This window comes from Myotis yumanensis, unplaced genomic scaffold (assembly GCF_028538775.1).
Source record: "Myotis yumanensis isolate MYYU_CA2020_CCGP unplaced genomic scaffold, mMyoYum1.0.hap1 SCAF_12, whole genome shotgun sequence".
Taxonomy (NCBI): domain Eukaryota; kingdom Metazoa; phylum Chordata; class Mammalia; order Chiroptera; family Vespertilionidae; genus Myotis; species Myotis yumanensis.
This window is the reverse complement of record NW_027223763.1, coordinates 31854537-31881308: the sequence shown is the minus strand read 5'-3', so window position 1 is coordinate 31881308 and position 26772 is coordinate 31854537. Positions and strand designations below refer to the sequence as shown.

Here is a 26772-nt window from a genome sequence, read left to right as displayed (position 1 = left end):
TATCTTTGAACCTTCGCCATAGTAACATTTCCCTCTGGTTCTCCTTATGCCTTTCTCTTTTACTTAGCTTTTTAGGGCAAAGTCCTGCTTATCTTTTTGTTGTTAATCCTCACATGAGGATATTTTTTCCCCATTGAGTTTTAGAGACAGTGGAAGGGAGTGGGGGAGAGAGAGAGAGAAACACCAATGCATCGACTGGTTGCCTCCCACATGTGCCCTGACCAGGGCCGGGGATTGAGCCTGCAAATGAGGTATGTGCTCTTGATTAGTATCGAACCTGGGACCCTTTAGTCCTCGGGCCAACATGCTCTAACTGCTGAGCCAAACCAGCTAAGGCAGTCCTTTTTATCTTTAAAGTTGGATCCCATTCTCCTGACTTGCCCAGATTTTAGTTTTTTCTCTGCCCTTCCTCAGCACATTCTTCTGTTACAGCTGGTATCTGTAGGTATTGGTTAGCATGGAACAGTCCTACTTGACATCTTTTTGTTCTGGTGTGATTATTAATAGCATCCTCTTCTACTCTGAACAGTATACCAGTTTGACTAATAATGGTGTGGTCCACCCCTACTAATCTCACCTCCAAAAATTTTGATTGCTTCCACTTACTCTCTTATTTACTCTGATTTCCCTGCTCCCACTATCCTTCAGTTCTATACTAGAGACCTTCAATTTGTTTGCTTTTGCTTTATTTTTCTGTTACTTTCCTTGTGTCCTCATTTTCCTGATCCAGTGCTCTCATTTCCTCATAATATGTCACTTATCTGGTAAAACCCCAACCATCTGCCTGCTTGCTACTTGTACCCAAACAGCAGAAAACTGCTTGAGAAAATCCATATCTGTGTGTCTAGTTCTCACTTTAATTTTAGGACTACAAATCTCAGATGGGCCCTTAACACTAGCGACAGTCCTACCCCATAACACTTCTATAGTGAACTTGCTTTTCCAGTCTCCAAGGTGACTGTTCCACATCATTTCCTCTCAGACCTCTATCAGCCCTTCTCTGTCAGCTTGCTTTGTACTATAAAGAAATATTAGTTGGAATCCGGTGGAATTAGAAGTACCCCATCTCTCATTATCACAAGTGCTAACCTGTGTTGATTCCCATATACTCTGCCTTCTATCTTGTTGAAATTGAAAGTATACCTGTGACAATCTAAGCTCAGCCCCTCCACTAGCATTCTAGATTCTATTCCCTCTTGCCTACTTCAGTTATTAATCCTCTCTTTGTATCGCGTTAGTAGTGTTTCCTTCACTACTAATTGGCATATAAACATGTTTTACTATCACTTAATTTAAAACAGGACATCAGTCCTGGCCGGGTGGTTCAGTTGACAAATTGTGCCTTTTGCCACTTCTAGAAGCCTCCTGCATTTCCATCCTTAAAGCCAGCGACTCTGCATATACCAACAGCAGGTTCAATTCCTGGTCAAGGTACATACCTAGGTTGCGGGTTCAATTCCCTGGTCGGAGTGCATTCGAGAGGCAACCAATCGACGTTTTCTCTCACATTGATGTTCCTCTCTTTCTCTTTGCTTCCTCTATAAAATCAGTAAGAACATATCCTTTGGTGAGGGTGGATGGATGGATGGATGGATGGACTGACGAAGGAATGAATGAATGAATAACAAAACACCAGTTCCCTTGACCCCATGGCTCCTTTTATTTATAATTGCATTTCTCTGCTACCCTATACAAAAAACTCCTTGAATGAGCTGTTAATATTTACTTATTTTACTTTCTCTTTCAGTCTCTTCTCACTCATTTGGATATTGTCCAACAGGACATTCTTTTCTACCACTACACAGAAACTAGTGTTAACAAGGTCCTTAATGATATCCATTTGCTAAATCCATTGTTCTCACCCCTCCCTCTTCAACCTGTCAGCATCATTTGACCCAGTTGACTACTTTTTGAAATACTTTCTTCTCCTCATCCTCCTTGATACATCAGTATCTTAGATTTCTATCTTCCTCACTGAGTCCATTTCCTGTGCTTGTTCTTCCAACTGCTGGAATACTCCTAGGCTTTTTCTCTTCACTATAACTTCTTCAGTTGCTTTCCTCTAGTTCTTGTGGCTTTTTATACCAACATTATGCTGCTGAACCCCAAATTAATATCTCTAGTTCTGATTTCTTCCCTCACTTCCAGACTTAAGCAGGTAGCTTCCTAAATCTTCATTTGGTTGACCAAAGAAATTGCAACCATAATATAAATAAAATTATATTCCATTTCTGCCTTTAATCCTGCTCCTCCCTAAATGTGCCCCATTTCAGTAATTGGTACCATCATTTGCTAGTTGCTTAGACCGAAAACGATTCTTGATTGTACAGGTTTCCTCATACCCCATATTCATTTCATTGGCACATCATGTTGGCTTTACCTTTTAGATATATACTGATTTCAACCAACCCACTCTTAGTTATAACCTCAATCCAAATCACCGTCAGCTCCTGCTTGGACTGTTGGATTGTATTTAGTATTGGTTTCACTTTGATTTTTGTTCCCAAATCCACAAAATTTTTAGAGTGATCTTTAATAGCAGCATCTTTAGCAGCATCCTCTGCCTCAGCCCTCCAGTGACTTAGGTTAAGTTCTTATAATTGAGGCTTATATTTATTACATAGACCTGAGATATTCTTCTAGAAAAATGCTTTTCCTTAGACTCCTCTAGGTAAACTTAACAGTTCACTGAGAGGGCTTACAGGTGTTTTGTATTTTTTTTGTCTTAGCAATGTTGGCCTACTTAATTTTTAAAAAATTGGTAACATTTAAAAATTGGAAAATTTTACATTAAATTAGGTTTTTGCTTTGAAAAATTAGGAGATCCTTCCACACTAGTCCTGCATTAATTCATGGCCACAATAGGGTAACTAGTGGCTGACTTCCTTTAGATGAGGTGTGTGTTCCCTGGTTTGCTACGGTCTCCACCATTCTCCAAGGTATTTTGTAATCAGCCTGATATACTCAGGAAAGTTACCAGCTGTTTACACTTATAGCCCCTGCCCTACAGTAAGCTATCATTCATTCAACGAATATATTTTGAACAGTACTCTGAGCCAAGCACTATTCTTAAGTCCTGGAATAAAGTAGTAAATAAAACAAAGCCTGATCTCATGAATTAGGCATTCTGTTGGATAAGCAAATCTATAATAATAAAAGCGTAATATGCAAATCGACCGAACGGCCGAACAGTGGAATGACCATCCAGATGACCACGCTATGATACCCACTGGCGCCAGGCCAGCCAAGGTGGGTGCGATGCGATTGGTCGGGGGCCTACCCATCGCCCCATGATCGCCCTGCAGAGGGAGGCCCAGGCCACCGGCCAGTGGGGCAATTGATCAATCAGGGGGGCTCCACGATCACCCCAAAGAGGGAGGCCTCCCAGGCCACTGACCAGCAGGTGGGTGGGGCCTCCCTCTGGGGGGCGATCCATCACAGGGCTCCTGGACTATGAGAGGGCACAGGAGGGTGCAGGCTGGGCTGAGGGACCCCATTCCCCTACCCCGAGTGCACGAATTTTGTGCACCAGGCCTCTAGTACATATATAATGTCAAGTGGTGATTAATTTTAGGAAAAGTCAAGCAGGGGAAGGGGATAGAAAGTGGTAGAGGGTACTGTTTTAGGGAGAATGCACAGGAGAAACGTCTGTATGAGGAATTGACATTGGAACAGTGGGAGTGGAGCTTTGTAAATCTTTTGAAGAAAATAATTTTGAGGGGGGGGGCTCAGTAAGTACAAAGGTCCTGAGAAGAGGATGTGTTCAATGTGTCTGAAGTACACAAGCAGGCCTGTGTGACTGCAGTACAGTGGACATGGAGAAGAGTGGTGGGTAGGAAATGAGGTTGGAGAGGGAGACCAGAGCCACATGGTGGAGGGTTTTAGAGGCCATGCTGGGCTTTTGGATTTTCCTATGAGGAAGGAAACTAGGTTTTGAGTAGAAAGTGCTGTGAAATGACTTATTTTTAAAACAATCCCTTTGACTTCTGGTGGCAAATTATCGCAGGGATAAGTATGGGAAGGTGGGGACCTGTCTGCAGACAGTTATAGAAAGTTGAAGTGCAGGTTTTCAGCTGAGTAACTGGATAGATGGAGGTGCTGTAGCAATGTGATAAACATTAGGAGAGTTTATTTTTTCATACATGTAAACTTTGAGAATCCTATTTGATGTTCAAGTATTGCATCCTCTGAGTGATATAACACCTCTGAGTTCTTTGAGACCAGGGGCATAATGAATGGTTTTTTTTCTGTAAGATAGTAATACCTGACCATGAATTGCATGATCTCTGTTGCTTTTGTTAAGAATTCAGAAATTTTGCTATAGTTCTGGCCCCTGCTGTTAATACCTATTAAGTGCACTATATTAGGCTTTTATATACATTTTTATAAGAATTGTAATGTGACAGAAACACTCCTTAAATAGAGCTTCTGACTTGTTAAATAATCCAGATGAAATTAAATTCATAGTCTTCAATGCGAGTCAGCAAGCCACTTAATTTGTTAATGTCTCAGTAGTGTTTTAAATGATTCTGGGGGTAGGAATCCACGTGTGAATAATTTTTCTTTGGAATGGGGCTAAAGTAGGGATGTGGTTTTGCTATCACTTTGAGTAAGGCTTAACCTTTGTTATCCTAACAGTGAAATAGGCTTTTGAAGTAAGAATCTTATGCAAATCTTACAATCTTATAATCAAACAGTAATTACTACATATTTACTGTTCACCTGTGAATTTGAGAATACTTTGTAAACGGGAATTGCCTTGTAATACTATCATAAGTATTAGCCTTATTTTGTAAATGAACCTATTAAATGCAAGTATATTTAAATTGCCTAAGGATAAGTAGTTGAAATTAAGGACACGGAGAGCCTTAGAATATGGATTTTTAAGGATGCAAGGATAAGGAAAGCTTGGATGTTTGATAGCAATATTAAGAAAAGCAGGCTGACATTCCATTACTGTTTTCTTACTAACAAATAGTGATTTTTTAAGATAAATATAAGGAAAGGTTTTGCTACTACTCAGGGACCTAATTATTCCTTTTTTTGTATAGGAAGATTTTCAGTCAATGACTTACGGATTTAAAATGGCTAACAGTGTGACAGATCTTCGAGTTACAGGTAACACCATCTATAAAGATAATTCACAAGTTTATTGCTTGGATTTTTTTTTTTAACCTCATTGTCTCTCTCTCTAGGCATGCTAAAAGATGTGGAGGATGATATGCAAAGAAGAGTAAAGGTATATATATATATATTTTTTTTTTTTTTTCTCTCTCTCTTTGGTGTAGGATTTTTTTCTTTTTCTAAATGTCAGGTTAACTTTAAGTACAAATAACTGATGTAGATAGGACCATCAACTTCCTTTGTACATGCTGTGCCTTTTGGTAATGAGTTTGAAGGCTATTACAGAAGCTTCTGATAAGTTAATGTCACTTTCAAGTATAGAAAAATAAACCCTCTCAATTTTTCAATTTTGGGCTAATTTTTTAGAATTTTTGTATGCTATTTTAAGAGTAGTACATATTGTAGAATTGGAAATTCCTCCAACATAGGACTGTCTTCATCTTTGTACCTTTAATAGCTAGGAGAGTATCTACAACACAGAGAAAAAGCTAAGTAAATGATGGTATCCCAAATCTGGTAAATATCTTCTTTGAATGGCATACTTCGGCCAAATGACCCTGATGACGTGGATCTATCGCAGGGGTGGGCAAACTTTTTGACTCGAGGGCCACAATGGGTTCTTAAACTGTACCGGAGGGCCGGAACAAAAGCATGGATGGAGTGGTTGTGTGAACTAATATAAATTCAAAGTAAACATCATTACATGAAAGGGTACGGTCTTTTTTTTTTTTTTAGTTTTATTCATTTCAAACTGGCCGGATCCGGCCCGCGGGCCGTAGTTTGCCCACGGCTGGTCTATAGAGATTAAACAAGGGAAAAGGTTAATATTTCTGCCATTTTTTTTACACTTGTATAACGCAGCATAGTTATCAAAGCAGTTTTACATTGTTTTATTTGATATTCACAATTATTTATTAAATTAGACAATAAAATGCACACAGTGCCCCACATTTAGAAAATACAGTTCAAAGGAGTTTAATAACCTGAGTCTCACTAGGACATGCTAGAAACCAGCTCTTTTATGAGATCTTCCTAGAATTTTGTCAAAACAGTTAACCATATATTACTCATGTATTAACAAGATGGCTTGCATTTAGTGCAGAACAGATCAGTATTCACTATGTGGCTTTATTTTTATGATGTGATTTTATAAAGCTTACTTTTTTTCCCAGCAGGGTTAGTTTTGAAAGCATCTAGAATTTCAAAGAATAGGTTTTTTAAAAGAAAAAAGTACCATGTGCTTTTACTTATATTGTTTTACTGGTTTGCTTTTGCTGCTTTTAATACCTTACTCTTTTGTATGATCTTTGTAAAACTAACTTTTTAAATATAGTATTAATAGGAGGAAATAAATACTAAAAACAGCTTCTTTTCCCTCTCAAATATTTTTCTTAAAAATAGATTCTTACAATAAACTAATTTAGTGCTTTACCTTGTATATTTATAATTTAATGCTTCTATAGGCCTGTGTTTGTTTTAATTCACCTTTCTTAAAATTTTAGAGTACTCGAAGTCGACAAGGAGAAGAAAGAGATCCAGAAGTTGAACTAGAAGTAATTGAACTTATTTTCTGGTAGATAATATCAGAGAAGTCAACCTCTTAATATTATAGTTTTATGAACTGTATTATAATTTGTGGAAGCACTTTTTAAGGTATTTCTTTACAAATTGGACATTGCAAGAGATTTTATTTCCCTTATGTTTATTTTGATAGAATGATAATACAGTTCTTTCAAATACATGATTTCAAAACTGAATCTTCAGTATTCCTATGAGGTAGGAAGAAAAAATGACTTTACCGATGACACATCAAAACCTGGCAAAACCCAAGAACTTGCACAGAATCAAAAGTTGCCAAACCTTTGTTAAGGTCCTAAATTTTCTGACTCTGTTTAGTTTTTTCACAGTCCTTTTTAATTTATGATTAAATCAGTTTTGAGATGATAGTGTAACTTTTGTCTTAGGGAAAAATCAGTCCTGTTGATACAGAAGCTTTCTATTTCAATAGAGTAAGCTTTGCTATGTTTCCTGCAGCTCCGATTTTCAGGCATTTAAAGACTGAGTGAACGTTTTTGTAATGTAGTAAGTTATTAACACTGAGATTTAGGACTTAAAATATCATATTTTAAAATGAAATTCTTTTAACAGACTTTGCATCTTTTAACTTCTACTTCTTTCTTATATATATTTTTTTATTTGAAATTCTTTTAACAGACTTTGCATCTTTTAACTTCTAATTCTTTCTTATATATATATTTTTTAGCACCAGCAGTGTTTAGCAGTATTCAGCAGGATGAAATTTACTCGAGTGTTACTGACTGTGCTTATAGCCTTTACTAAGAAAGAGGTAAGGGCATTTACTATCATCTGTCTATTTACTGGTATGTGGTTTTTGTGTTTGTTGTTTTGTTTTGTTTTGATAGAATGCTTTATTGAAGTAGTTTTGAGACTATTCCATTGATATGCCCCTGTTGCACGTGTACAGCACTGAACAGTCAGTATATTTACACCAGACTAGCCCTGATGATTTTCTCAAAAAGTCACATGAATTTTACATTTTGCTCCATAACATATGCATATCTATTGTTGATATAAAAATAGGAATCATATTTTGTGAGTTGAAAGGAGAAAGTAAAAATGAGAATTTTAGGATGTCCTCTTTCATTCAGGAAATAGCTGTTAGATTTGTGTAGACCCCAAAGTAAGCCCTACATGGTGATTTTGTGTGTGTGTGTGTGTGTGTGTGTGTGTGTGTGTGTATCTCAATTACAGGCCAAGTTAGTGAATAGTGTGTGTGTGTGTGTGTGTGTGTGTGTGTATCTCAATTACAGGCCAAGTTAGTGAATAGTTAATAAGTGGTGAGTAAAGGGCCAACCTTTACCAGTGTTCTAACTTTTGCAATGCTATTTTTTTCTGTGTGTGTTTTATTTATTTCACCTTAATGAATGACAGAGTAGAAACGTTGAAATTTTCCAGTTGGCTGCATCTCTCTTTTTAAACGAAATATTAATAGAATAAACCAGAAATGTTTTCTATTGTTTTTTAATGGCTCCTACAAAATTATAAAAAAAAATAATTTCTATCCTAACAGGATCTGGACATTCTATATTAAGTGAATAGTTCATGAAAACCAATGTCATTACAACAAGCACTTGATTTCATTATTGTTTATAGGATTTTCCTATCCAATGTATATCTTTCAGTGAAAGAATATGTAAGAATGTTTTTGGTGATTTATTTGCTAGACCAGTGCTGTTGCAGAAGCTCAAAAATTGATGGTTCAAGCAGCAGATCTTCTTTCTGCCATTCATAATTCATTGCATCATGGCATCCAGGCCCAGAATGATACTACAAAAGGAGGTAATTGTCTGTTTTTGCTCCTACTCTTTTTTCATTCTTTCCCATCCAGATTGCTATGGGTAGTATGGACATTGGCTAAAATTTTATTTAATTAAATCTCTCTGGGCCTTGGAATGTTTTTGCTCCATAGACTTATAAAGTATGCTCCCTTCTTTTAAATTTTTTTCTAGAAAAAAAAAACAGTACTATATCTTACTGATGCACATATAAAATAGCGTAGAACAATGCATACAGTCAACCTTCTGCATCTGCAGATTCCCAGGTGTGGATTGAATACTGTTTTTGATCTGTGGTTGGTTGAATCCATGGATGTAAAACCTGTAGATACCAAGGGCCAACTAGTTTCGTTCAGAATACTCTAATGTTGTAATGGTGGTGGGTAAATCACTTAAAATTTTTGTCTGAAGGTTAAAAGATAAAAAGTATTTAAAATACTTTGTTAATGGATATACAATGTAAAAGATGCAAATTGTGCCCTCGCTGGTTTTGCTCAGGGGATACAGCGTTAGCCTCTGGATTGAAGGGTCCTGGGTTCAATTCTTGTCAAAGGCACATGCCTGGTTTGTGGGCTCAATTCCCAGTAGGGGGCGTGCAGGAGGCAGCTGATCTTTTATCATTGATGTTTCTCTCTCTCTCTCTCTCTCTCTTCCTCCCTCCCTCTCCCTTCCTCTCTGAAATCAATAAAATATTTTTTTAAAGGGGGGGATGCAAATTGTGACATCAGATATGAAATGTGGCAGAGGTAGCTTTTGTGTGTTTGAAGTTATCAATTTAGACTATTACAAATGTATTTTATGTAAACCTCATGGTAACCACAAAGCAAAAATCTGTAGATATACAGGAAAAAAAGAACAGAATCAAAGCATACGCACTATAGAAAATTATCAAATAATGAAGAGAGTAAGAGAAGGAAAAAGAGAACAAAGGAATTACAAAAAATTACAAAACCAGGAAACCATTGACAAAATGACAATGGCATTTCCATACCTATTGACAATTACTTTAAATGTAAGCTAAATTCTCCAGTCAGTAGACATATAGGAGTCTAGCTAAAGGTTTATCAATTTTGTTTATCTTTCTGGAAGACCAGTTCTTGGTTTTGTTAATATTTTCTGTTGTTTTTTGGTCTCTTGCATTCATTTCCATTCTAATCATTATATTTCCTTCCTTCTAACTTTGGGTTTAATTTGTTTTCTAGTTCCTTGGGGTATAAAGTTAGATTGTTTATTTGAAATCTTTCTAATTTTTTAATATCTGCATTTATTGCTATAAACTTCCCGGTCACAACTGTTTTTGCAGCACATAGGTTTTGGTATGTTGTGTATCAGTTTTCATTTGGTTTGATACATTTTTAATTTCCTTTTGATTTCTTCTATTAGTTGTTCAGAACTCTGTTGTTGTTTAGTTTCCACATATTTGTAGATTTTCCATTTCTGATTTCATACTATTGTGGTCAGAAAAAGGGATTATATTAACCCTATTTTATCCCATTCTTGGCTTGAAGGTAGAAGCCCCTCTCTGTCACCACTACCAACATCATGTAGATAGGAAATACAATTTTAGGTTATTAAATATGCCTATCTATTTTAAAATATGTGTGTATAGATATGTTAATTGTAAAATATAAAATCTAGACAATGTTGTGATTAGAATTTGGAGATGTTTTTAAAACTGGCCTTTTTTACTTTTAGTAGTATTTGAGATTTAAAATTCTGAGAAACATTGAAATATTTTTTTTTCTTTTTAGATCATCCAATTATGATGGGCTTTGAGCCTCTTGTTAACCAGAGGCTACTTCCACCTACCTTCCCTCGATATGCAAAAATAATTAAAAAGGAAGAAATGGTCAACTATTTTGCAAGATTAATAGATAGAATAAAAACTGTCTGTGAGGTGGTCAATTTAACAAATTTACATTGTATCCTGGTAAGTACAAATCTCTATTCTGGAATATAACTATTCATTTTAGAAATTAAGGAACTAAAGTCTAGAGAAGTTAGGTAATTCATCCAAGTTTTAGAAATGGGAGTTTGAACCCTGGATTCTGTCTTCAAAAGCTTTTAAGTGTGCATGTGCACCAATATTTTTTCATATAAAAAATTGTATCATGGTGTTTGATAAACTTCATTAATTATTAATCTTTATATTGTGAATATCTGTCTTTTCATGTCAACAAATACATATATTTCTATATTAATGGCTACATGGCATTCCACAATAAGCATATATCAGGTGTTTCGTTTTGTTTCAATCCGTTCATACTGAATTGCATTTAAGTCTTTTTCAGTGTTTTACTATTATAAACAATATTTTGGCAGATATCTTTTTAGGTAAATCATTGTATCAGGTGCTTTCTTCCCCTTTAAGATAAATTCCTAAACAGTGAGGTTGCTGGGTAAAAGAGTATGTACATTTTTAAGTTAACAGTTTTTGGATTAATCTTTATTATGGATTTAAATACAGAAAAATATACTTTTATTTTGGGAATATTAAAACATTCAGAGGTGGAATTTTGTTAATGGTAAGGTTGTAGTGATATTTATGTTTAGTAGGTAAGTAGAAAATATGCAAAATAATATTCTTGATATTTAGACATAACTACACTAATTTCTTTTGCATGACTATGCATACATAATGCATTTGTTCCCCCTCCATGCTGAGATACATAATTCCTAGCTCCATGTCATTACCTCTGTGAAGTCTTCCTTATTGGTTCCAAGTCTCTTCTATACCTGTGTTTCCTGAGATGACAAATTAACCAGTTTACATTCCTAGAATTAAGCAGCAATTATGGGACACAGTTGATAATCAATGAAGATTTGTGCTTTTGTTTATGTTCTGTCTTAAAATAATTTTATTTTCCCTTCCACTAATTCTTTGGCATTAAAGCCCAGCGTAAGTCTTCATTCCTTAGTGAAACTTTGACTGATTATGTCTTTATTACTCCCCTTTGTATTTGTTTACTTTAAAATAGTCTGTCCTTAAGAATCATGAATCTTAAAGGTAGAAAAGATTACAGGCATAAGCCAATTCATTTTGTAATTCATTGTAACTTCATTAGATTGGTTAGTGACTTATCTGGATAATAAATAGAGATTTTCTTACTCTTCTGTATCCACTTTTCTGATCCTTAATTGTTACATAGGTACTTATTTGTGTTCACCAGATTAATTGTAGGATTTTAGAAAAAGAAAAGATCAATGTGAATTGGAATAAGAAAGTGTAATGCAAAAGTTGGAATTTGTATTCTGGCAGGAGATTATGGATTACCTTGTCAGACGGGTGAATGCATAATGACATACCATAATAGAACAGAGCTGGGGGAACTGCTGGCACTGGACATGAAAAAGAGCCTAGTCAGAGAAAAGTCTGGATCCCTGGAAGACTTGCGACAGAAGAATAGTGGTAGTGGGGCGTGTGGCAGAGGCCAAGAGTAAAGTGAGGAAGGTTAAGGGACCAAATGGTCCGCTGGATCTGCATAAGAAGCTTGTTATTAGGATAAAGTGCCAGATTATAGAGAATGCGGAAATATCAATAAGATAAAGATAAGTAACAAAATGTAAAATTGGGATAGGACATAAACACACACGTTTAAAAAGCAATAAAGATTAAAAATACTCAAACTTAATAGTAATATAAAAAATTTACAACAATTAGATTGATAAGTAAAATAATATTTTAATGTTGATAAAGGGAAATAGTCATTCTACTGTACTCCAGTGGTTCGCTCTCTCCAGTCTTAAAAATGTACATTCTTTGACCCAGCAAAATGCAGAAAAATATGAAGATGATAAATAGCTACTATCTTATAACCTACAGATGTTAACATTTCAGTGTTGTTGTTTTAAATATATATTTGTATTGATTTCAGAGAGGAAGGGAGAGGGAGAGAGAGCAAGAAACATCAGTAATGAGAGCGAACCATTAATTGGCTGCTTTCTGCACACCCCACATTAGGGATCAAGCCTGAAACCCAGGCATGTGCCCTGACCGGGAATTGAACTGTGACTTCCTGGTTCATAGGTTGATGCTCAAGCACTGAGCCACGCCAGCCAGGCTTCAGTGTCTTTCTTATCTTTTTTTCCTATCTGTGTATAAACCCATCTATAGTTTTCTGAGCATATCTTTTGGTCTTCCCCTAGAGTAGAGAACAGTCATTTGGTAATATGAATCCAATTGGCCTACTTACTTGGTATTTATTTATGTGAGGTAGGAAGTAAACCTCTGTCATTAGTTAGTAAATATTACTGTTACTGTTATTTTCATGGTGTACAAATTTAATATGAGTATCCACACAATACTATTATTGGTCAGTTTGTTTTAAAAAATTGAGGCTCTAAAATTATCCAAAATGTTATTGGTACAATTAGACAATTTAGAGATCATCTTTAGCTATTCGTCATATTCTAACTCTGGTAGGATATTATTTCTAGTAAAAATTACACTCTCTCTGCAGATGTTTTTCTGCTTTTACTTAATCCATTATTGACATTACTTGTTCTCTGTTTCTCTCTTAGGATTTTTTCTGTGAGTTTAGTGAACAATCACCTTGTGTTCTTTCAAGATCTCTATTACAAGTAAGTTCCACTTAGTATTGAAAATACTTCTTTAAACATCAAATTATGTGATTGATGGAAGAAAAGGTAGATACTTCTTTCTATAGGATATTCCACAGTTACTGTTACATTTTTTAATTAGAAGCATTGATTTAGAGCAGGGGTCCTCAAACTTTTTAAACAGGGGGCCAGTTCACTGTCCCTCAGACCGTTGGAGGGCCAGACTATAGTTTAAAAAAAAACTACGAACAAATTCCTATGCACACTGCACATATCTTATTTTGAAGTAAAAAACAAAACGGGAACAAATACAATATTTGTATTTGCATGTGGCCCGCGGGCCGTAGTTTGAGGACCCCTGATTTAGAGTGTTAGACATTCATCAAGATCATACCCGTGCCATAAAATAAACCTCAATTTTAAAACAAAATGATATAAAATGTGCACTCTATTTTGGAATTAAATGAGTAATCAGTAACAGAAAGGTAACTGGAAAATTCTCTAAATATTTGGAAATTAGTAAATGTCTGAAGAACCCATGGATCAAAAAGAAAATCTTAAATTAGAATGAAAATGAAAATAAAATTAATATGGTAAATTTTTGACCAAGCACAAAGGTAAATCAATAGAGAAATGGTAGCCTTTTTCAGCAGGTGGTGCAAATTGGACAGGCACATGGGGGGAAAAATTGACTCAGAATACATCATAAACCTAAATGTAAAATGTGAAACTATAGGACTTTTAAAAAAAAATGATATGAGGAAATCTCTGTGACTTTGGAGAAGGCAGAGAGTGCTCAGATGTGACATTAAAAGCATAATCCTTAAATTGATAAATTTAAAACTTTCTAGTAATTCTGTGGAAGACACTTAAGAAAATGAAGAGCCTCTACAGAGTGGGAGAAAATATTTGTAAATACTGCCAGACAAAGGACTTGAATCTAGAACATATAAAGAACTCTATAAGCATAACAATAAAGAAACAGACAGTCCAGTTTTTAAAATGAACAAAAAGTTTGAACACTTCAATCTGGTAAAATATTTAACATCATTAATATTACTGAAATGCAAATTAAACTGCAATGAAATACTACTATCCACCTTTCAGAATATCTTTTAAAAAAGAAAAAGAAAGAAAAACAGAATATCAACTGCTTGTAAGAATGTAATGCTGATGGGAATGTGAAGTGCTTCAGATACTTTGGAAAGCAATTGGCACATTCTTATAAAATGAAATATACAAACCCCACTCCTACTTGTTTACCCTAGAGAAGTGGAATCTGTTGTTTTGGAAACCTGTATGTGAATATTTACACTGTTTGGTTCATGATCACCAAAAACTGGAAACAACCCAGATGTGTTAGGAAAGCAAGTAAGGTACAATATAATAAATATTAAAGTGCACTGAGGTTGAGGGGAGAAAATTAAATACAAATTATTATTAAATATTTTAAATTTAATAATGTACTTTTTAATCTATTGTTTCATCCAATTTTGGAAAGGTTGTATGTATTCCAAAGCATTCATTAGAGATAAAGATTATTGACTAGTTTAATAAGTATAGCCACTTACTATTTCACAATTTATGAAGCCCATTCCTATATATTAGCTCATTTGACATATTTAGACTAGTCAGTTGATTTGAACAATTCACAATTACTACTTTTGACTTGAAAGACTTTTATTCTCCTGCATCAAATACACCTTAAATAGGAATTAATAAGTAATATCTTGTGGAGACAGTGATTATAAAAATTTTCCACCAACTTTCAATATTTTAATCTCTTTTTACTTTGTGGTATTTTAAAAATTATTCTCATGTCACAGTAATGGCAGCTATAAGTGCATTAGGTCAAGTTTGTGGCAGTATTACTAATACATAACATTTGTTTTAAGACCACTTTCTTGGTGGATAACAAAAAGGTCTTTGGAACTCACCTCATGCAAGACATGGTGAAAGATGCACTTCGGTCTTTCGTCAGTCCTCCAGTGCTTTCCCCAAAGTAAGTATCATAGGAAGTTTTATAACATATGTGTTTCTTTTTTTTAAGAAGGAAGGCGATTTTAAAGAATTATATCTATGGATAGTTATATAGGTAAAGATATATACATTTATTGATTTCAGAGAGGAAAGGAAAAGGAGAAACATCAGTGATGAGAGAGAATCATTCATCAGCTGCCTCCTGCATGCCCCCTTACTGGGGATCAAGCCCACAACCCAGGCATGTGCCCCTGACCAGAATTGAACCGGGACCCTTCAGTCCATAGGCTGATGCTCTGTCCACTGAGCCAAACCAGCTAGGGCCCTATGTGTTTCTTATAAGCCCAAATTGCCTGACCATCTCCTTTTTAACCAAGGCATTAAAACTGTTGGAATTAAATATCCATAAAAAAAAATAAATTCGATCATGTTAAAATAGATTTATGATACATGTTGTTTAGATTTAAACTGAGGTTCTTGTGAAGTTGACATTAGGTCCAGTATGAGAAGAAAAACTTCCAAGGAGTTATCAGAAATGCAGTAAATTGCATTTGACCCTTACTAAGTGCAAAGCACTGTTAGGTGCTTTGGGAAATAATGACAAAAAAAAACAAGATAAGGTCTATTTTCAATGAGCTGAGTCTAGATAGAAATAGAAAATGCAGATAATTGAGTCTTAAATTATGTTCTGACAGAGTCACTGCCCCCAAAACATGCTGCTATAAGAGGCTGGAAAGTATTTCAGGCAGAAGGAATCATCATTTGAGTTGGTATTTTGGAAAATAAGGAGAACTTTCCATGGCTGAAGGAAGAAAGGAGTCTATTTTATTTTTTTATTTTTTCTTATTACTCTCCTGAGGATATTTTTCCATTGATTTTTAGAGAGAGTGGAAGGAAGGGAGAGAGACAGAAATATCGATGTGAGAGAGAAAGAGAGATCAATTAATTGCCTCCCACATGGCCCCTGATCAAGGCTGGGGATCAAGCCTGCAAACCATGTACATGCTCTTGACCAGAATTGAAACCGGGACCCTTCAGTCTGTGGGCCAAATTACCCACTGAGCCAAACCATCTAGGGCAGGAGCCTATTTCTTAACAAAGAAACCAGTATGTATGAAGACTAGGTGTATGAGATTCATGCACCAGTGGGGTCCCTTGGCCTGACCTGTGCCCTCTCGCAGTTCGGGACCCCACTGGTGCACAAATCTGTGCACTGGGCCTCTAGTATGCATATAAGATCTTTGGTTAATCTTTTCCTGCCCTCCCCCGCTTTCTTCTGATATTCATCAGTCTGTTTCATGTTTCCATGCCTGTGGTTTCTGCTCCTGCATTGAGCATTTGCCTCCTGGTGGTCAGTGCGCGTCATAGCTACCGGACGGTTGGACGGTTGCTTAGGCTTTTATATATATACTAGAGGCCCGGTGCACAAAAATTTGTGCACTCGGGGTGGGGAGGAGGGGGGTCCCCCAGCCCGGCCTGTGCCCTCTCGCAGTCTGGGACCCCTCGGGAGATAACGACCTGCTGGCTTAGGCCTGCTCCCGGGTGGCAGAGGGCAGGCCCAATCCCTAGGTGCAGCCCCTGGTCAGGCTCAGAGCAGGGCCGATTGGGGAGTTGGGGCGCCGCCCCGTCATGCACAGAGCAGGGCGGATTGGGAGGTTGCGATGCCACCCTCAGTCACACTCAGGGTAGGGCCGATTGGGGGGTTGGGGCACCTCCCCCTGTCACACTCAAGGCAGGGTCGATGGGGAGGTTGCGGCCCCACCCCCTGTCACGCACAGAGCAGGGCCGATCAGGGGGTTGGGGCACTGCCCCCTGTCACTCACAGAGCAGGGCCGATCAGGGGGTTGGGGCGCTGCCCCCCTGTCACTCACAGAGCAGGGCCCATCAGGGGGGTTGGGGCTCCGTATCCTGTCACACACACAGCAGGGTCAATCAGGGGGTTGGGGAGCTCCCCCCTGTCATGCACAGAGCAGGGCCGATCAGGGGGTTGAGGAGCTCCCCCCTGTCACTCACAGAGTAGGGCCAATAGGGGAGTTGGGGCACCGCCCCCTGTCACACACAGAGCAGGGTGGATCAGGGGGTTGGGGCGCTGCACCCTGTCACACTCAGGGCAGGGCCAATGGGGAGGTTATGGCTCTACCCTGTCACACACAGAGCAAGGCCCGTGGAGGGGGGTTGGGGCGCCACCCTCTATCACCCACAGAGCAGGGCCGATCAGGGGGTTGGTGCGCTGCACCCTGTCAAACAGAGCCACAGGGCGATCAGGGGATTGGGGAGCTCCCCCCTATCAGGCACAGAGCAGGGCTGATCAGGGGGTTGGGGCGCCTTCCCCTGTCACGAACAGAGCAAGGCAGATAGGGAGGTTGTGGCCCCGCCCCCTGTCACACACAGAGCCACAGGGTGATCAGGGGGTTGGGGAGCTCCCCCCTGTCACACACAGAGCCGCAGGGTGATTAGGGGGTTGGGGCGCCTTCCCCTGTCACAAACAGAGCAAGGCGGGGGTCCCCACTGGGGTGCCTGGCCAGTCGGTGAGGGGCTGAGGGCTGTTTTCAGGCTGGCGGGCGACTCAAGCTCCCAACCTCTCCTTTTTTTCTTTTTTTTTCTTTTTATTCTGGGATTTATTTACCTTCTATAGCTGTCACTGGAGCTGAGAGCCGGCTCCAGCTCTAAGGCCTCTGCTGCTGAAAGGTATCTGGGATTTATTTATCTTCTGTAATTGAAACACTGTTGCAGCTCCAGCTCTGAGTCCTCCGCTGCTGAAAGCAGGTATCTGGGTTTTGCTTAGCTTCTATTATTGCAACATTGTTGCATCCGGAGCTCAGAGCTAGGCTGTGGCAGGTGGGGAACCTTGGCTTCCTCCATCACTGAAGCAAGCAAGCCTCCTGTTCGCTTCAGCTGCCTGGCTGCTGGCCGCCATCTTGGTTGGCAGTTAATTTGCATATCGCCCTGATTAGCCAATTGGAAGCGTGTCGGAGGTACAGTTAATTACCATGTTTGTCTATTATTAGGATAGATAACAGCAACCAATTTCTTGAATAAATCATGCCACATCTCACTTAGAACTTTCTAGTAGCTTTCTTTCTTAGCTTGGATTCCCCAGAAGCAGACCCTGAGACAAAGATTCATGTAAATGTAATTATAAAGTGTTCCCAGGAAAACCCAGTAGATTTTTGGGCAAGTGGGATGGACATGAAAAGAAAGAAAGCCTACACACAAGCGTGTGCTCCATGGAGAGTAATTCCTCCGGTTCAGTCCTGTCGGGGAGTTCTGGAGACAGTGTGGGTGACCCCTCAGAGTTGTCCTACTCAGGCAAGGGAACTTGAGAATTTACCCAGACACCTCTCATTTAAGGACTGCTTCTTAACTGGGAGGAAATAAATTCCTAAGCATCCTTGGTGCTGGTTAATACTCATCACTTCATTCATAGTAAAAGCCACAGTCTATAACTGAGCCTTCGAGGCCCCATATGCTCTGATCTAGACCCCCGATAATGCCTCTCTGACCTTATCTCTTACTTCCCTCCCTGCACCTCCATTCCTTCAGCCACACTGGTTTCCTTGCTCCTCCTGGAACATACACGTTCTCTCATGGTCTTTACACAGGGATGGGAGTGGAGAACATTTTCCTCAAAAATTCACAAGGCTGGCCTGGCCCCCTCACTACCTTGAGGTCCATTCAGTATCACTTCAGTGAGGGCTACCCTGATCCGTCTATTTAAAAAGTCAGCTTCCCAGCCGGTGTGGCACAGTAGTTGAACATCGATTCATGAACCAGGAGATCACGGTTCAATTCCTGGTTATGGCACATGCTCGGGTTGTGGGCTCGATCCCCAGTGAGAGGCATGCAGGAAGCAACCGATTGATGATTCTCTTTTTCTATCTCTCTCTCCCTCTCCCTTTCTCTCAGTGAAATCAATAAAAACATACATTTTTTAAAAAGTGTCATCCTTCTCTTCTTTGCCCCTCAAGGCCTAATACTCTGTTTCTTTCTCTCATTATTTTATGTGCCATCTTGAGCTAAGGAGAAAGGGAGGTAGAGCTTTGGGACTTCACAGAGGAGGAAGGCAATTCACATGGAGATGGAAAAGCAAATGTTTGATAGGTGTTTTGCTGGGCCATCTTTAACAACAGGACACAGAAAGGGTTTTGATTGAACAGGCCTTGCCAGGTTCCTCCCTGTCTGCCACACCTAGTTCCTATAAACTATAGTTATCTCTGATGGTAGTTCCCAAATAGTTTGAGTTTCATGACATGGATATTTTCTTACAGGTGCTGCCTATATAATAATCACCAGGCTAAGGATTGTATTGATTCCTTTGTTACTCACTGTGTTCGGGTAAGAACTACAGTTTGGAACGTTGTGATGGATACTTTAAAAATTGTGGGGTGTAATTCCTTTAGTAGCATTAATTGGTGCTATTTTTCCATCTAATATTTCTTATTCACATTCACTACATAGAAAGTCTCTATCTCTTCTTATGCTTGAGTTGATAGCATCATAACCTGTTGTGTTCCTGGCAGGTTATCAGGTACAGAGGCACTTTTGATGCCCTCTTACTACTACCCTCAGGAACCACAGAAACGGGTTATTACCCCCATCTGGGAAAACAGCAGTCCACATTGTTTTTTGGTGTGTTTTTTAAGTAGACACAAAATCTTTACTTATTTTTGACCTTATAAACTAGGCATATTTGTAACCTCCCCAGGCACATATCCTCATACTATCTTAATGAACAGGATTATAGTAAAATTATTAATTTAGATGAGATCAGAAACTTCTTTCAAATCTCAAGGACTTAGGAAAATTTACAACTCTTGTGGTGGATTAAGTTTATTATAAGCCATTCTTATTTAATTACAATCTCTTTATAGAGAGCTCTTTTTAGTAATTCCAATTACTAAACCACACACACACACACACACGCACATATACATATATGAAGACAGCATGGTATGGTCAAAAGAGACCAGATTTCATTTTTATCACTAATATTTTGTCATTATCAGGGAGATCACTTTACTTTTCTATAAATTTCCCGATTTTTAAAATGTGCAATGTTAATTCTGCCTCTATACCTCTTAAGAAGATAGACTAGTTAGTGATCAAATGAGATAATCTGTCAAAGTATACCATATTAAAATAATATTATACTTGAATCTTATGATTCATACTTCTTAAATCAGAGCATCCTACTGTTCAGGTCTGTTGCCCAATTAGTGAAATGTTACAGTATTTTATATGAGAACTAGAGGCCCAGTGCATGAATTCATGCACAGGTGGGGTCCGGCTGGCCCAGGCCAATCAGGCTGGGCTGGCTGGGGAAGGGGACATGGGAGGTTGGCTGCTGGCCAGCCCCACCCCCAATCGGGGAGGGGGAGCCAGCCAGGGTGAGGGGTCACGGGCTGTTGGCCAGCTGGCCCTACCCCCCAGTCAAACTCCTGGTCGAGGGGACAATTTGCATATTAGGCTTTTATTATATAGGACTAGAGGCCCGGTGCATGACATTCATGCACTGGGGGGGGTCTCTCAGCTTGGCCTGCGCCCTCTTCAGAGTGGGCCTAAGCCAGCAGACGGACATCCCCCGAGGGATCCTTAGCACTGCCGCAGAAACGAGAGAGGCTCCCACTGCCACCGCTACGCTCACTAGCCGTGAGCCTGGCTTCTGGCTGAGTGGTGCTCCCCCTGTGGGAGCACAATGAACACCAGGGGGCAGCTCCCGCGTTGAGTGTCTGCCCCCTGGTGGTCAGTGCGCATCATAGTGACCGGTCATTCCGTGGTTCGGTCAATTTGCATGTTAGCTTTTTATTATATAGGCTACTGTATAGATTAGGAACAGAACAACTTAGAGTTTATAGTTATTAGCCATTACCAAGTATTATAATTATTAGACATTCTGGTATATTTAAAGCAGCACAGATGTGTCAGCCTTGAACAGTGCCTTCTGCCTTGAAATAAGCACAGAAGAAACCCCTCTTTAAATTGTGGGATGATATCTGAAGAAAACACCTGTGTAAAAATACACATAGGCATGATTCTTATATGCACAGTATTTTTTTTCTCCTTAAACCGGATTTTGGAAACTTGGAATGTTAATTTTCTATATTATCAGGAAATTTCATATTGACGGTTAACAAATTTTAATGTGTTGCAGCCTTTCTGTAGTCTTATTCAGATCCATGGGCATAATAGGGCTCGACAAAGAGACAAGCTGGGTCATATTCTTGAGGAATTTGCTACCTTGCAGGATGAGGTAAGAGCCAACAAGTAACCCTTCCTTCTAAAATTCAGCAATTCATATGACTTGAACAAACTTTTAAAACAATTCTTTGGAACAGTATTTTGACTATTTAATTTTTCACTATGGTGAATTCTCTTTTCACTTACAATGTAACAGTTTCATATACCAAAGTAAGAGTTTGCAAAAAGTAACAGAACAAGCCCAGGCCACAGTGACTCAGTGGTTGAGCATCCACTTATGCAGGAGGTCATGGTTCAATTCCTGGTCAGGGCATATATATGCCTGGGTTGCAGGCTTGATCCCCAATAGGGGATGTCCAGGAGGCAGCCAATCAGTGATTCTCTCTCATCAGTGATGTTTCTGTCTCTTTCTCTTCCTCTCTGAAATCAAAAAGATATATGTTTCTTAAAAGAAACAGAACAATAATTAAAACTGAATTATTTGGTAATCAGGATAAGCTATAAAATATATGTATAACTATAATTTTATAGCAAGTTCACATTAACATAAAAATGTATTACATATTAACCTTAGAGTAAATTTGTGAGCAGCAGCAATATTAATTGAAAATATAACTAAAGACCTGAAATCAATTACTTTTATTTTTGGCCTATTGGATGACTTTTTAGCTTAAAGGACTATTTAGCTAAATGTTATCCATTGTGAAATGAAAAGTTTGGATATAAACTTAACCAAAACTACTTTTGTAAGTATGAGTTCTTTTAGTGGCAAGATTTTCATTTTCTGCTCATGGTGTTTTTAGCTGTTTGTTTTAAATTCTTTCTTTACTTAAAAAGAAAGTAAATATTACGATATTTTATTCTGATAGGCAGAGAAGGTTGATGCGGCTCTTCACACCATGCTGTTGAAACAGGAACCCCAAAGGCAACATTTGGCCTGTTTAGGTACCTGGGTCCTTTACCATAACCTCAGAATTATGATACAGTATCTTCTCAGTGGCTTTGAATTGGAGCTGTACAGCATGCACGAGTACTACTACATATATTGGTAAGTGGGTGGGATAGGAAAGATCTGAGAGAGCATCTGTAGAATATAATTTTAGGGTACTTTTTTCATTTGTGTATTTTAATTTTAGCTGTGGGACAATTGGAAGAGCTCTTATCTATTTCTAAGGGAAAAAAATAATACACATTTTGGCCTAATTTCAGTGATGCTGGTTGCTACTGGCTATGTATTATACTTATCGGAATTAAAGTTCAAAATTTGAACCAGATCATTCTGAGAAGAAATCAAGGCTGAGATTATCATTTGCAAACTGCATCCCTGAGGACTTGTTTCAGGTGGTTTAAAGAAGCTGATGAGAGATGATCCTCAACAAAATAGTTCTCTGCTTTCACTTAGAGATAACAAAAGCTAGTAAGAGAATGCTTGAAAATATTTTAGGCATGGAAAAACTGTCATAGAATAAAATGAATTTCAGCCAGGGACAAAGTCACTCCTTGTTTATCCCAGCTTGGCTTTTGGTCTGTGCCCATGCCTGGTTCAAGTTCTGGACACATGGCGGGCGGGAAAAAGAGAGAAAATTGTGAGCTAATGAATTGAGTCATCTTAAATCTTTTTCTTAGTCTGGCAAATTGTGTGGTAATTTTTAAATAATAATAATCTATTGCTCATCACAAACAACTAAGTTTAGTATATTAAATCTTAATATAGTTCATCTTTTTAACTCATTCAGATTATTTTATTTGTAATTAAGATACTGTATATTCCTTGGAGTAATTCTGTGAAGGAATGAAAGTAATTCTCTTCCATGCAGTTGACATAGTTTTTTTTTATCATGGCGCTAAGGGTTCTTTAACAGAAAGCTCTTGACTATGAAAATTAAATTTGAGCATCAACTATAGTGATATGAGAAAATTATTATTTAGTATATTCTCCAACATTTCAATAGGTAACTCTTACCAAAAGGTCTTGGTATAGATACTTGGCTTACATTTTGTTAACTCATAGTAGACAAGACGGTTTATAGGAGAAAATGCTCAAGTTCTTTGTGGTTTGAGGTAGCTGATTAGAAGCTTTTGTGCTCTTGGCTTGGATTTACTTGCTTTCTTTTGTAATTAACGGGGGGAAAAATTTAATAAGTTGAGGTGAACGTGTCCTGATACAGTAAAACCAATATAATGGGCATTAATTCGATTTACATATACACATCATTATCAAGAAATCTTTTGTAAAGTTGTAAAACACGTGTTGTTGTAGGAAATTAAAGAAATTTTCCAGTATTGTGTGGCAACATAGATGGCTACAAGAAACGGAAAGTTAATTACTTGTAATGCTGATTTCTAATCTAATTGATCTGATCTAAGATCTATCAATTATCTAATTGGATAACCTATTTTTAAAAGACTTTTTTAGCATTATGAAAAATATCTCTTTATCAGTATTAATACATGTGTTGATAAAGCTATCTCATTTAGACACCCACTGTTAACTAACATTTTTATTCTATAAGGTATCTGTCTGAATTCCTTTATGCATGGTTGATGTCGACATTAAGTCGTGCTGATGGCTCTCAAATGGCAGAGGAACGGATAATGGAAGAGCAGCAGAAGGGCCGTAGCAGTAAAAAGACAAAGAAAAAGAAGAAAGGTGCCGTGGATTATTTTTAAACTTAAGAAATAAATAATATTGGAGACACTTCTGTCCCTTGTAATGGGTGAATTAGTCATAATATTTTAATTCTCATCTTCTCTTCAGAAGTATAAGAAAAATTGTCCCATTAGTGATACAAGGCTTTTTGGTTCCTTTCTTTGCAATTCCATGTGTCAGAGGACCTTAGGACAAGAAGTAGCACATAGACCATGCAAGCAATTTAGTTAAGGCGCAAGACAGCAGGTCTCTGATCTTTGGACAGAAGGCTGGCAGATCTGGAGCTGTGCTCTTAGAGTCAGCACAGGATAACTAGCACCTTGGCACACCACTCAGGGACCATGAGGAGAAAGAAGTGTTTCAAAGGGACTGTCTCATTAGTCACTAGTGACTAGTGGAAGGGTACAGATATTGCTACAATCATTACAAAATATTTCTTTATATTTCCATCAGATTTTAACAGTTTGGGTGGGCTATTAAATGACGGTTCATCGGTTTCTTCTTTAAGAAGTCTCTTAACTATGTGTGGTGCCAGGTGGGTACTGGAAATATGGGGAGAACTCTGTAAAGTATATGATTGTCTAACCACTATGCTGTACACAGGCAACTAATACAACATAACTTTGAACATAAACTGTAATTGAAAAATGAAAATTAAAAAAGAAACATCATTTATCACAGCATTTGGGACTAAACATACATATTACATATAGAAAAAAACACGTTAAATCTCTATCTGACGAATTCAGAAGTTAAAATTACTTTAGAATTCTTTGCTTTAACCATTCAAGGAACATAATTTTTATTTAGTCTTTAAGTTATATTTTATTATTTGTAGTTTTGGACCATAAAGTAAAATGTAGCCTGTAGGAACAAACTATTCAAAATTTTAATTTAGTAAACATGGAAGATTTTTCAAAAATTAGATTTTCTCCTGCAGTAATGCAAGAGGAAGGTGAAGAGTACAGGTGATTTTCCTTCTAATTACAGTTCGCCCTTTGAGCCGAGAAATCACAATGAGCCAGGCCTATCAGAACATGTGTGCTGGAATGTTTAAGGTAAGTTGTTGAAAATAGAATTCTTTTTGCTTTTTAACTACACTGCTATCATGTTTAGTTTAGTTAAAATTGACTCTGTGATTTTTTCCAGGTTCTAATTTCACCTATGTTAAACATCTGCTTGAAACCGTTTTTCCAAGTCTAGTTGTTTTCATTGAGTTGTTTACCAAATATTTGAGCCCATGTTATGCCAGATATCTTGTACTGAATACCTTGCAGAATACCAAGTCTAATCAGATGTGATCCTTGTCTCAGGTGCCTTATTAATGACAGGCCAGGTGACGTGTGTGACACAGATAATCAGAGAAGGAAGAGTTTACTTCTGATTGATCAGCAAAGGTTTCTTGAAAGAGATGGGGTTTGGATCTCCTAGGGGTGTATTAGGAAAGGGGCGGGCTCCACAATGAATGGTTTAAGCAAACGCAGGCATTTTCAAGGAGGTGGAGTGAGTACTGAGTCCTAACTTTATTGGTAACACATTAAAATATATAGAACATGGACTCCTTTTCTTATAAAAATTTAGATGCCTACATGTTTCTTCAGAAACTTTTACTTGAAGCTTCCAAAGCTATTGTAAAGCATGAAGCATGGGACAATAATGTGCATATGGTATAATTTCACTGGGAAAAATAGTAATATCAACACTAGGCCTTGAAAACATTTTCTATTAAAGATGACACATGACATAAAAGTAAACACTAAAGCCAGTTTTTCTCTTCCTGTTTCTGATTTCTGAGCCTTAAGTTGTTTTAGATATCTGTAAATAATTGTTTGTTTTCTATTCTGAATTAATGAGAATGTTTACTTTTTCATATTGATATATATTTCCTCATTCTCTTTTTTCCTGTAGACCATGGTAGCATTTGACATGGATGGCAAAGTACGAAAACCCAAGTTTGAGCTTGATAGTGAACAAGTACGATATGAGCACAGATTTGCTCCATTCAACAGCGTAATGACACCACCCCCAGTACACTATCTGCAGTTCAAGGTGAACCTGCTCACTAAAGTCACTGTAAAATATTTAGTCTTAGGTCTTCTTAGAGATGTTTGTACCTAGCCACTTCGTTAAAATACTAAAATCAGACTGTTGTTGGACTAATGGGACAGAGTAAGAAAATGGCAATTTAAATAGTGTCAAAATTATTTGGCTTTTTTGGGATACTATTATCATGTTTAACGTTTATTTAAGAATGAGAATAATATGAGGCAGTATTTGAAGGTTGAGAATTTAATGTTACCTAGGAAAAAATAGGGACATGCTGAGTGTTTGCTTAGGTGTCTATATAGGAATGGATAGTCAATGTAGAATTCTTTAATTTAAAAAGGTTTTTTTTTAGAGTTGTTCATATTAAACATGTTCTGAATAATAGTGTTTCCCCCTTTAGGAAATGTCTGACCTCAATAAATACAGCCCTCCCCCCCAGTCTCCAGAACTGTACGTGGCAGCTAGCAAGCACTTCCAGCAGGCCAAAATGATCCTGGAGAACCTCCCGAACCCCGACCACGAGGTAAGGCTCAGTCTCAGTGACTCTACAGGGAAAGACTGGTTGAGAGTACAAATCTTACCACTGAACAACAGTTTAAGTGTAAAAGTGAACTTCATGGTATTCATAAATGAAGCCTGTCATGTCTCTGCCCTGGATTTCAAATGGCTTTCTTAACCTAACCTTGTCAGACTTAAAATTATTTGATGAGAGGTGATGTAAATACCTCCTATGGGTAAATTTAGAAATCAATGCAAGGAGAAATTATGAGTTAGAGCTGTGAAGAAGAGAAATAAGATCTGGCTTGTTAGAAATGTTAATGTTTAAAACATTTTAACCTATAGTTTACTATATTCAAA

General features: G+C 37.8%; 1 protein-coding gene and 1 pseudogene across 3 annotated transcripts in view; both read left to right on the top strand.

Moving 5' to 3' along the window:
* NAA35 (N-alpha-acetyltransferase 35, NatC auxiliary subunit) overlaps nt 1-26772 on the top strand; it is a 46760-nt gene that overhangs the window by 16515 nt on the left and 3473 nt on the right. For all 3 annotated transcript variants that reach the window (XM_070431405.1, XM_070431406.1, XM_070431407.1), the window contains 15 exons: nt 5052-5118; nt 5196-5239; nt 6627-6677; nt 7388-7471; nt 8370-8484; nt 10232-10410; nt 13002-13061; nt 14936-15042; nt 19289-19355; nt 21172-21270; nt 22088-22266; nt 23732-23868; nt 24859-24926; nt 25777-25917; nt 26315-26437. In XM_070431405.1, coding sequence (XP_070287506.1) covers nt 5052-5118; nt 5196-5239; nt 6627-6677; nt 7388-7471; nt 8370-8484; nt 10232-10410; nt 13002-13061; nt 14936-15042; nt 19289-19355; nt 21172-21270; nt 22088-22266; nt 23732-23868; nt 24859-24926; nt 25777-25917; nt 26315-26437 — 1521 coding nt within the window. The remainder of the gene's footprint in view (nt 1-5051; nt 5119-5195; nt 5240-6626; nt 6678-7387; nt 7472-8369; nt 8485-10231; nt 10411-13001; nt 13062-14935; nt 15043-19288; nt 19356-21171; nt 21271-22087; nt 22267-23731; nt 23869-24858; nt 24927-25776; nt 25918-26314; nt 26438-26772) is intronic.
* On the top strand, nt 22655-22780 carry LOC139021345 (small nucleolar RNA SNORA48; annotated as a pseudogene).